This window comes from Octopus bimaculoides, chromosome 5 (genome assembly GCF_046866305.1).
Source record: "Octopus bimaculoides isolate indiv1 chromosome 5, ASM4686630v1, whole genome shotgun sequence".
Taxonomy (NCBI): Eukaryota; Metazoa; Mollusca; class Cephalopoda; order Octopoda; family Octopodidae; genus Octopus; species Octopus bimaculoides.
The window spans coordinates 110,825,368-110,838,718 of record NC_142932.1 but is presented as its reverse complement, the minus strand read 5'-3'; the positions used below and the strand labels follow the sequence as shown (position 1 = coordinate 110,838,718).

General features: G+C 31.8%; 1 protein-coding gene across 3 annotated transcripts in view; it reads left to right on the top strand.

Moving 5' to 3' along the window:
* The window catches only part of LOC106874504 (SH2/SH3 adapter protein dreadlocks), a 93,425-nt gene extending 80,490 nt beyond the window's left edge, over positions 1-12,935 (top strand). For all 3 annotated transcript variants that reach the window (XM_014922252.3, XM_014922249.3, XM_089352936.1), the window contains one exon: positions 8,709-12,935. In XM_014922252.3, coding sequence (XP_014777738.1) covers positions 8,709-8,915 — 207 coding nt within the window. In that variant the 3' untranslated portion in view covers positions 8,916-12,935. The remainder of the gene's footprint in view (positions 1-8,708) is intronic.
* The last annotated feature ends 416 nt before the right edge of the window (positions 12,936-13,351 follow it).

Below are 13,351 nucleotides of genomic sequence, written 5' to 3'. Positions count from 1 at the left end.
CAATATGCAAAAATATTATTTAATAAAGCTGACCCATGTTATCATAAAAAATAGATGTATATTAAAAAGAAATATCTGATTATTACCTGGATGAGTTCTCTTTTCTTGCAACTGTAACGTAATTTGATTAAAAAAAAAAAACAAAAAGAGTTCAACTGCACGTGATCTCTTGTACTTGTATTTGGCAGAGCACTTTACTATTTAAGAATCCAATTCAATATTCTTTATTACATTGAAAAGGTGGATACTTCCTATATCATTAATATTGTTAATTTTTTGAGCTGTCATTTTAATTGAAATTGTTGTTACCTGTTGCAGTAGCATTTGAAATAAATATCTTACTATCTGGAACACCTGCCGGTTATGTTTGTACAAAATGGCGTAGTTTACTTTTCTTGACGAACATTCTCTACATTACTACCTTGAAAGACAAATCTCATTCGTATATTATAAGTTATTTTTCAAAATATGATTTAGTTATTGGTCTAAGAGAGGCTACTCTTGTCAATGTTACTAAAATTGTTGAATTTCTGAAATATGTAATATTTTGTTATTAGACGGATTATTTCTTTTCTAGATTAATGTTCAGATAGGTCTGTCTAGCATTTCTGGATTTACATATAATTATTTAATATTTTTTTGAGAATCTGATCATATTTCCACCCTTAATCTTTTAAACATTTTATTCTCAATCTAATTTAATCTTGTTTGAAGATCTAAGTATTGTTTAACCCTTTAGCATTTAAACAGGCCATATCTGGCACAAATATTCTATCTATTTTATGTTCAAAGTGCCCAGATTTGGCCTCTCACACCTATCCTACAATGTCAATCTAAAAATAAGCAATTACATCATTGAAAACTTGAAGCTACTAAGTAATGCATGGTTAACTCAAAACAAGATGAATAAATAAGCATTACATTTGACAGAGTAATCGTCACCATTTAATGTTCTTTGTCCATGCTAGCATGGGTTGGAAGGGCTGGTAAGCTGGAAAGCTGCACCAGACTTCAGTCTGGTTTGGCATGGTTTTCTATGGTTTCATTTAACGTCCATTGTCCATGCTGGTATGGGTTGGAAGGTTTGACCAGAGCTGGTAAGCTGGAAGGCTGCACCAGACTCCAGTCTGGTTTGGCATGGTTTTCTATGGCTGAATGCCCTTTTCAATATCAACCACTGGGAGAGTGTAATCTGGATGCTAAAGGGTTAAACCACTTTTAATTTGTTTTCTTTATTTGATCTGGTTACATTCCATACCTATGTTTGTAGCTTTAAATTTAGACACAAGGAAATCTGTAATGCAAATATTACCATCTGCAAAAGGATTATGGATTCTAATTTTTGTTCTATTTCTGAATCATTGTAAGAGAAAGGGGATTACATTTATTATTAATACAAATAGAATGACAGAGATTGTTCTTGAAATATTCCTTTTGAAAAACTTACAGCATAATTGTTAATTGTAGTTTATTTGGCAGTTTGAGAAATTTGCCCACCAGATTAGTCAGTTTTCATCTTAGACAATTCCAGCTGCTGGAACTACGGAACAGAATTGAGTGCCTTCAGCTCTCATATCATATTGTTATTAGCTTTTGATTGTATTGTTTTGCTTCAAAGAGTATAATTTTATTTCTTAAACATGTTTGCAAATAGAATTCTAAATTATCATTTTACTAAGTTGTTAGTGTACAGTTCCTGTTAGACTTGTGATATATTGATAGCCAGTTAAGGGTATACGTGTCTGTGGAATACTCAACCACTTGCACATTAGAGAACAGACTTCCATTGATTGGGTCAAATGGAACACTTATAGTTGACAGAGTGCCAGTCAACTTTGGGACGTAGTCTTCTCTTTTGTTTACATATGATCATTAGCAATATTATGAAGTATTTTCAGCATTAGGTAAGTAAATGTTCTTTTCAGTTTTTGGCCAATGTCAAAATAGAAAACTTGAAGCTTTTCCATGATTCTAATTTTCTGCAGTTTATTTTGATTTGAGATAATCTATAATAATCTCGGCTGGTTTATTAATGTCAGTGTCCTTAATGAAATAATGTTGTGGAATATAACAATTTAAACAAATACAAATCAACCATTGTCTTTTAGCTTCAGAAACTTCCCTGTTGTTATGAACTGTGAAATCTGCATTACTCTGTAAAACCAACTCTTTAGCTACAAGAATCCTTTTCATCTCAGTAACGACTTTGACCAATTTGTATAGCCAAGAGATTTTGTTTTTATGTACCAGATTGAGTTTAAAGAACTATTGAAAGGTTATTGTGTTGAACCACTGACAGTGTTACAATGAGCTGATGTATCTGTGCAAGACACAATTTATGTAATTTTCTCTCACTGAACATGCATATTGTTTTTATTTGTAGAGGGGGTGGGCAGCATATACTCTAAATTCATCTTAATACTTTGTTATAATCCAATAGTGATGAATTTAACTGCTTAAAAGGACAAACAAACAAATTGGACAATATTATCAACTATTCTGAATTATTGAACTTTATTTTATATTAATTCGTACTCTGGAAAATGCATTTATGTTTTAAGATCTGAATGGTAAAAATCAATATAGCTCATACATTTGGTTAGGTCTTTATGAGTCCTAGAACTCATAAAGGCAGAGTTTAACCTGGTTTCTATGCTGTATAAAGTGACTGAGATTACAACACTGCCCACTGAATGGGACACCTATCTGTTGCAGTTTTAACTTCCCAATTCTTGCTGGAACTCATTTGTAGCTGAGTAGATTGGAAAGTGCTTTACTTAAGAACACAATAGCTCCTTCCTTCCTGAATCATATATATACTCATAGGGCCAGTTTCTTGGTTTCTGTGACATGTCCTTTCCCCACTGGACAGAACACCAGTCCATCACAGGATTACTCATTTTTGTCCACTGAGTGGACTGGAGCCATGTGAAATGAAATGTTTTGCTCATGAGCACAAGGCATTACCTGGTCCAGGAATTGAAACCACAATCTTATGATCATGTGTCCAACACTCTAACCACTAAGCTATGTCTCTCTGCAAGAACACAGTGTACTGTCTAGTCCAGTGGTTCCCAAACTTTTTTAACTCCCGGCACACCTTACAAGTAGTCAAATTATTTTGGCGCACTTTGTACATAAATTCTAAAATTTATTCAAAAGGGTTTTTATACATATTAGCATAGCATCTATACTATAAAAGGCAAATTTTCTCTGTGTGTGTGTATGTTTAAAATTCATACATTTACACAATTCCAAATTTCTTCGATTAAACAATCGCAATTAATATTCTAAATACAATTTGTTAGGTCACTGCATCATTTTTTCACTCCCAAAATTTCCTAATAATGAATAAAATCCATAAAACTACAGCAGTAAACATTTTCTCCCTAATAAAATCTAATTTCCTCTTTCTAATACAAATCCTTTCAACTCCTACTTTCTCTTATGAACATTTACGATCAATCCAACAACAAATACAAAAAGATCAAAACTGAAACAATCACATTTCGATACTCTGACAGATACTAAAACTACATACAAAATTACTTTGCCCCTCTAAAATTAACTATTTCTATTCCTCTTACACATCGTTTCAATTGCTACTTTCTCTTATGAACGTTTACGAACGATCCAAGAAAAAAAGACAGAGAAACGAAGGAGAGTGAGAGTCAAATAAACAGACACACTACCAATCATACGTAAATACACACATATATATGTACCTATGGTTACCAATGACCTTTTTCCAATTTGGTGGGAATTGTAAGTTTACTTTCCATTTCTAACACCGTCCTTCACCATCGAGACATCTTTCTCAAATACGATTTACAAACATTTATTCCCTACAAACTGTGAGTTTTTTTTCAAAATCTTTTCGTAAATCTTGAGATTAACACCCACATCATTACCTACCTAACCCTAACAAACCCTAGCCCTAACACTGTAGTGAAAATCGTATGGATGTTAATCTGAAAATTTAACAATCTTTTTTTAAAACACTTTTACTTACTAACATCTTTTTTATTTAGTGTGTGTGTTGCCCATATATATATATATATATATATATATATATATATATATATATATATATATATATATATATATATATATATATATATATATATATACGCTTAAGACTTAGTTGTGGGTTGGGAGTTTGATCGGCAGAGGTCATTATTATTTATTATTATTTATTTATTAGTATTATTATTTTAAATTTTTCCCACAACGGCGGCTTTGGGCAGGTGGAGAATAGTCGATTATATTGACCCCTGTGTTCAACTGGTACTTATTTTTTAGACCCCGAAAGGATGAAAGGCAAAGTCAACTTCGGCGGAATTTGAACTCACACACTCATACATACAAATATGTCATTCTCTTCCAAATACGATCGACAGTCAAACATTTATTCCTTACAAACTGAATTTTTTTAATATCTTTCTTAAAACGCATTTACTTACTACCATATATAAACACAGAATACACATTAATACACACATACATACAAATACCTGTCATTTTTTTTTATTTAGTGTGTGTGTGTGTGTGTGTGTGTTGCCCATCTTAATATATAATGCTGAAGTTCTGTACTTACTAACATTTTTTTATTTAGTGTGTATGTGTGTGTGTGTTGCCCATATATATATATATATATATACACTTAAGACTTAGTTGTGGGTTGGGAGTTTGATCTGCAGAGGTCATTATTATTATTATTCAGATTAACACCCACACGATTTTCATTAGGGTGTTAGGGTTACGGTTTTAGGGTTACGATGAGTGTTAGTCTTACGGTTATGGTTTTAGGGTTAGGGTTACGTAATCGTGCGGGTGTTAATCTGAAAAATCACCGAAATGTGAAAACTACTGACCCTCCTATCTGTTATAACTTTTGTTGTTCTGTTTAATATGTATATAGATTATGCCTCCAAACAAGAGAGCTTGCTGGGGAAAGAAAGCAACCGGTTTAAAAAGACGCCAACAGACTGCAGCAATTCACCACATTCCAGAAGCTGCTTTGAACATAATGCAAAACGGTGCATCATCATCTACTGCCCAATCTGATAGAATTCTGGCAGAACTGTGTAGCAACAGATCGCCAGCAATTGCTTCATCAGAAATTGCCGTCCTACCTCCTGCAAAAAGGAATTACCCTGCTATGTATAATCAAGGCAGCGCAAAAAGTTGTTTTGCACAAGCATTTCTATAGCCAATTAGACAGATGAAATTTATGTACACTTAATAATGTTACACAAAACAGCCTTCAGACTTTCCCTATTAATTTCGTCTTTTGAATTATGAACATATTTACATCATAAGGGTTTTTTCATTGTAAGGCTTTCTTTTTTAGTTGATTTTCACCTAGCAAGACTTATCGTAGATGGCGTAATAAGTCACACCTGGACAACGTCGGGTTATACTGCTAGTAAGCTATAAAGTAATATATAGATAATTAAAAATACAGAAAAAGTGCACATACTTGCTCTTCATTCAATATTTGAAGCAAAGTTATCAATGAGAAACATGCACTTGATGTTTTTTGGAAAGGTTTCCAATATTGGGATGTATTTGAGAAAGACAAACCCTCAGTTCCTTTTCGATGCAATGGAGCCTCATTCTTTTTTTTGCATTTGATGTTATTGAGGGTTGAAAATCGTAACCCACATAAATATGATGTAGAAAACTGCATCAAAATGGATAAAGCTTTCTTTGCTACTGAGGGGTATTCTCCAAAATATATCAATAGGTAACTCAGCATACTTGAATTTAAGCCTGCGATCACTGGATATAGATGTCAGTTCCTCCTCTTCACATATTTTCAGACCAATATTGGTTGGAATTTAATGAAGGGATTTCGAACCCAATCATACTCTTCTGTGTTCAATTATGGAAAATAAAAGTTTGTTTTCTTCCAGATTTGTCGAATGTTTAAATACAACAGGAGTTATTTCTTTTATGCAGCTTTTATGTATTAATGGAAACATTTCAAAGTTACCACCTTCAGCTGTATCTTTACAACTTACTTTTTAAATGAAACCAGCTTAACTGTTGAAGTGAGAATGTTTTCATCTCTACCTTACATAATTGTGTTGACGTTATTAAGTTGTGCAAATACTCCTGTTAAATATTTCAGCTTGGAAACTCAAAATTCACATTGCAGATATTCCAAGAAGTGTTCATGTTTTACTTCTTTAAAAAAATGCATGCAATTCCTTCTGGAGCTCATGTATGAGACATAGCACCTTATCTTTTGAGAGCCATCTGACTTTTGTGTGTAAAAGTAAGCACTTATGCTGGGAATCCATATCAATACAAATTTGTTCAAATAAGCAACACTTCAATGGCCTACTTGTAATATAATTAACCATTTCAACAACTTGGTTTAATACTTGCTTTAACTCAACTCGTATTGTTTTTGAAACTAGTACCTCCTTATGTAGGAAGCAATGAGTACGTATGACATTAGGATTTTGTAGTTGTATGAGTGATACAAAACCTTTAATAGAGCCCATCATAGATGGTGCCCCATCGGTACATATTCCAACACATGAATTCCAGGATAAAATCCATTTTTCGAGGTAGACAGATAAAATGTCAAAAATATCTTGACCTCTTGTAGTGAGTGGCATTTCTTTGCAACAAAAGAACTGATTTATGATTTGGTTACCATCAATAAAGCGAATAGATGTAAGTAATTGTGCTTTGATGCTAATGTCAGTTGATTCATGAACCTGTAGAGTAAATTCTGAGTTCTGAAGTTTGTTCTGTACATTTTCCTCCATATCAGCAGATAAATCCATAATTCTCCTATGGATTGTATTATTTGAGAGTGGAATCTTGCTTATTTTTTGCCCGGCTTCATTACCTAACATGGTTTTAACCATCTTTCTACAAGCGGGTAAGATAATCAACTTGGTTAAAGTATGTGATTTCGTTTGTAGTGCAATCATTTTGGCTATCCCAATAGATGCAACTTGAGCCTTTTCAGAAGCATTCGTCCTTTTTTTCGAAATAATTTCTTTGTTTAGATTGCTGTTCTAGCAGTCCTTGGAAATAATTCAGATCTTTACATTGAAGATTTGAGTGTTTGGTTGTAAAATGTTTTTTTCAACTTGCTGGGCAATATGCCTTTGTTAGACATCTTTTCACCACAAACAACACACAGTGGAAGAGATTGATCCTTGTTGTCAGTTCAGTGAAACCCAAGCTTTAAACAGCTATTGCAATATTTATGATTGGGTTGAGCTTTCGCATTATTATCACTACACTTAGTTGCTTTTGACGAATGTTCACTTTCAGATTCATAATCATCACGGTTATGTTTCCTCTTAGTAAACTTTTCCATTTTACGAGTAATTTAGTCTGTTAATATGAATTGTCTCGCACATAGAGCGCAGATTACTAACAGTCAAACTGAGACAGGTAACCAGTGAGCTGGGAAAAGTGTCACATATCGGACTCTTTTGAGAAACCTTTCAAAATTAATTGAAAAGATTAAAATTCTCACCACTATATGAATGAAAGAAATTGATATACAGCCGCAATACGTGAGAACGTATTAAAAGATTTAGTTCAACATCGTATATTTTAGTTCAATAGTTTATTTTTCACATTTATTATTGAAACAAAAACTGTTGAGGCTAAGACCAAAATAAACTGAAACAGTCGTGCACTATGTCCATAAGACCTCAATTTCGAGGATAGATTGATGCTAATTTAGTTCTTATCCTCATGAAATTTCAGATTCAAAATTGAGTAACAGTCATACCATAATTAGCCTAAATGAATTGAATGACACAAGCACCTCTCATTCTTAGTTTAGAACTTAGTATTTAGTTTTTTTTTTGCCACTTTGACATTTATATATGAACTTTCTAGTGAATTTCAGTTTGTATTTTTCATACTTTGAAATATAATCTTACTTTCTTGAGGCACACCTAATTATATCCTGTGGCGTATGGTTTGGGAACCACTGGTCTAATTTAAGAATCAAAATTATGATTTTATGATCATGAGTGCAATGCCCTGATTACTAGACTGTGCACCTTATTTGATTAGTTGTCAAAAAGGGAATCCATATTATTTCCTCAAATATTGAATTATTTTCCTATGTGGTGTAATACTGTATATGATGCTTTTTCACCATGTATATACCGAATAAGAAGATGCCAAGCTGTATTGGCCTTTGCCTTTCCCTTGGATAACACTGGTGATGTGGAAAGGGCAGGCTGGTATGCATGGGCGACTGCAGGTCTTCCATAAACAACCTTACCTGGACTTGTGCCTCAGAAGGTAACTTTCTAGGTGCAATCTCAGGGTCAGTCATGACTGAAATGGAGTCACACTGTCTAATGTCATATAAAGATTGTAATTGAGCATCACCAACATACAAGTTATGTTGTTTGTTTCCAGTCTTCCACATGAAAAAAACATGCCTGGCCATGAGAAAATATTACCTTGCTTGGAAACAGGTGTGGGTTGGTGATAGGAAAGGCATTCAGCCATAGAAAATCTGCCTCAGTAAATTCCATCTGACCCATGCAAGCATGGAAAAGTGGATGTTAAATGATGATGATTTATCATGTCGGAGAACAACAAAAATTTGTCATGTGTAAATGATTAAGTATTTAAAGTTGAGTTATGTTTAAGTGTAATAAAGCTGACTTTTCTTTGTTAATTTGATTTTCTTTTTCTTCTCATTTTAGGTTGGACATTATACTGTTGTTTTGAAAGCTCCTGGTCGGAACAAGCATTTCCGTGTCCAAGTAAACGATGGAGTATATCAGATTGGACAGCAGACTTTCTCATCACTTGATGATATGATAGAGCATTATAAGAAACACCCTATATATAAACAAGATTCTGAAAAATTATATCTTGTGAAAGCATTTATGTATCCATTAGATTTCTAAATCATTGGCTTCTCATCGTTTTCTATCTTCTCTCTCTTCTCTTGCTACAAAGGACACCTCTTGTTGGAAAGAATTTGATGGAAATGATTTCTGAATTTTCATTAGCCTTCACCCTCTTTCAAGCTTTATTCATCTATCTTGAGAATATTGCTTCAAATACTCCCACTGCTGTCATGTTTACTATTATCCTTCTTGTCTACGATTAACAAAGAGAAAACTATTTAAAAAAAGAAGAATCCTGAACAAAAAACCTGTAAAAAAAAAAAAAACAAAAAGAGCCTGACAAGTTTTTATGCAAAAGAAATCATTTTATTAATTCGTAATAGTAAAAGTGTATAATAGAACAAAATGTTTTCTTGTTTATCTCCTGGAAAGTATCCATTTCTGCAGTGATTTACAAGTTGTCTACTGTCACCAAAGCTGCTGTACCAACCTTTCTCTTTTTATGCGGTGTTCTTTGTATTTCCTTCTATCACATTTCCATTCACTGCTCCCACCTATGTTGCAGGGACTTAGGGGAAGGAATATGTTTAGTACCTCATTCTTCATGGATGGACTAATACAAATATATAAGGTTATCATGCAGCTATCACTTCAAGCTAAAAATTATATACTTTATTTATTATTATTATTATTATTATTATTATTATTATTATTATTATTATTATTATTATTATTATTATTATATATGACATAACAATCTGAAAAGAAATTATAAGTTGGTTTATGTAAATTTATATAATTAGAAAACAAATATAAATAAAGTGCTAAAATCTGAATGTTAAGTTAGCAAACAATTATGTAAAGAAGATAATTCAAATGAAGCTAAAATGGTAATTTTATAATTTAAGGTTTATTATTTTAGTTATCAAATAGTTATTATATATTTTCCTTCCCCTATTAAACTGTTTGAAAACTGCAAGTATACTTAAAACAATTTTTCTGTTTATAAGTTTGTAAAAATACATTTTTTTTTTCTTTTGTTATTATTTTTTATATACTTTTCTGAAAACCAAAATGCATTTTGGGTGATAAAAAAGTTTCTTTAAAAACCTAGCTTCTTCTTTTCTTTCTCAAGACACTTGGCTATCTTTATAAGAGATGATTTTGCAAGAAATTGTAAATAATATGGATATGTATTTGCTGAGAATGTTCTTCTGTACATTGGGCAACGTATTATTGATGTGTATCATACTTAACATCTTCCTACATTTGAAATTTACCATTGACATCAATCAAAGCTTTCTATAATGAATTAATACACCTCATTTAAATTCAAATTAAAAAAAGAAAGAAAATTGTGTATCAAACTATTTTGTAATTTTTTTTTCAAACTTAGTTAATAACTCAATATAATTAATAGTTTATTTCTGAGTTGAAAATAAAACTAATTCTGGCATAACATGAATATTAGGCTTTCCTTTTGGCATTGATTTTTATCAGAATTGCTGATACAGGTGAACTCAGCTGTTGTTGATTTTTATACTGTTTCTCTATGTTATTTGGGAATAACTTAATTTCAATATATTTTTTTCAAGTTTTATATTTACCTATGTTATGTTTTGTGGAAATTATGTTCTGTTCCTCTATACATGGATTATGGTTGTTTGCTATTGGAAAATATCACTCCCTGTCATTTTATGTACATCTGAGTTATTAACAATTCAAGTTTGAATGGTTTTATTGTCCAGTTTCTAATAGAATTTGTTTCATTTTGCTGTCAAAAAAAACTTTTAGTGTTTTGTTGGCATTTCAGAGGTTAATGTCTTCAGTGAGACAGTTGTTTTCATCTCAGGAAGCTTAGTCAGACTCATTATGTAAAATGTATGTACGGTCATGCAGACTATGCACATAAGCTGATACAAAAATGTGTGTTTATGAGTGTGTCTTTATATGTATAATATAATGCCTGTGTGTGTATAGGTTCTTGTATTTATATATATATATATATATATATATGTGTGTGGTACATTTATCTAAGTGTGTGTGTGTGTGCGCATGTATTTATATCCTTATCCTTTTTAACCCTTTAGCATTCAGATTACTCTGTCAAATGTAATGCTTATTTATTCATTGTTTTGAATTAATCATGCATTATCTCGTAGCTTCAAAATTTTGATGATGTGATTGTTTATTTTTATGACATTGTAGGGTTGGAGTGAGAGGCCAGATCTGGCTGGTTTGAACGTAAAACAGGTTGAAAATTTGGCTGGATATGGCTGGTTTAAATGCCAAAGGGTTAAACGCACTCTTCCATGCTGGCATGGTTTGAGTTGGTTGTCATAGACTGTCATGTTCTCATTCGGAGTTACTGCCCTCATAGATGGGTCAGGGACCACATCATGCTTGTATGTTCCCTTTTGACATGTTTCCTATGGCTGGATGCCCTTCCTAATACCATGCACTTCACTGTGTACCTGCACATTATATACATACACATATGTACATATGTAAAGTTCCTGTATCTATGAATGTATATACATAAGTATGTATGTATGTATATATATATCTATAAGGTACATAAAATATTCCAGCTGCAAGCACTTGTAAGAAAATGTCTTCTCATGGTGTGTGTGGTTGTGTGTCTGTGTAGAGGGGGACGTATTGATATTATTTTTTATTTTTAGTTGGATTGTTTTTTTATGGCTGGTTAACCAGTATCTTTAAAGGCTTTGGCAGATCAACTGTCTATAGATTAGATGTCTGCTTTGGCTTATACAAGCTTAAAATGCATCTTATAACATACTAAAAACAACATTGTGATATAGAGTCCACCAGGAAAAAGCAAACCCAGTTGCCCAAAGAGCATTTGACAGAAATAATAAAAGCCACATTGATCGAGATAAATCTCTCAGATGGTGAAGCACAATATATGATACAAGATGAGAATAAATGGCAATCATTATTCAAGGCCTTATGTCCCACTGGTATTAAATTTGATTAAATATATATAAAAATATGTCTAAGGTATACTGTTAAAAATCGGAGTCATTACTCCTATATTTGTCTTTGCATATACTGTTATAGTTTTGGTTTGTTCTTTCTGTTTGTCTTTTGATGTACAGTTATGGTTCCGGTTGTATTTTTTTTTTATTCATCCCTCCCCTGTTAGTGTTTATGGCATCAGAAATAATTATGTGAGCTTGGAATAACGTTGCTGCTGATTAATGAATGTTTACCACAATCAGTTCTTAGGAAGTTGGCTTGCAATCTTTTTCAATATTGTTAATAAAGGCATTTGAATTTTAGATGGCAGAAAGCAAATTCTATTTCAGTTTGTGAGCTTTAATCTTGCTGATTTGTTTGGTATATATATATATATATATATTATTGAGATAGATCTAATATTTAATTATCTTACAGATTAAATAATTCAGGTGTTAGCTGTATTAGCATAAGGTTTATTTACCTCAAATTAAAAAAAAAAAATTATGCATTTTCTCTAATTCAAAGTAAACTTTAAAGCACATCTTCAAGAAAAAGACAAAACCAAAACTGCATCTGCTTGTGATAGTGTGTGTATTATATATATATATATATATATATATATATATATATATATATATATATATATATGCACACATGCATGTGTGTTTGTATGTATATATATGTGTACATACATGTGTGTGTGTATGTAAATATGGTTCCCTTTCCTAAAAGTGTCTTTTATAATGATCTGTAGCTTTAAATTTTTATAATTTTTTAATACTGAAACAAAATGTTTTAAAAAAAAAATATGTAGTTATTTTATGTTATCTTTCTTTACCCAATAGATTTCCAGTAAAAAATAATGTTTTGAGTTGTATGATATTTCAAACTAGATAATGAATTTTACCTTTTAAATCTATTTATAAAAGAAAATATTAATTTCTGAATTTTGTTTCCAGAAACAATTCATCATTGCTGTTATTTTAGGTTGATGGTGCTCCCTTAGTGTTGATGGGGATTACCAAGTGCCTTGATATTTGTCTTTCTTATTGTCTTATTCTTTTACATCTATTAAAAGACTCATTTCGGAAATTTGAGCCGTTTTTCCTCTATTTAAACTCAAATGAATTGCTTTTCAAATACAAATGAATATTTATTGATATATTTTATATGCAAAAGTATCATCATCACCACCACCATCATCATCATCATCCTCATTGTTCTGCAAAGAATAATGTGTTTGTTTATTTCAATACACTCCATTTTTCAGAGAAGCCAATGTTTCAGCATCTAACCATACTGAATTTGAGTGAAGTCACTATTGATTTACTTAATGCAGTGGGCACTGAAAAATTTAATTTTAATTACACTTCTGGTGGGGAAAAAACAAAACAACTCTAATTCTGGTACAGAAAGTCATGGGAGATAACTTTGAAATTTAAACTGTGGTTGCTTGACTTGCTAGAAACAGCAGCGCTATCTCTTCAAATTGCTTGTTATTATCTTCA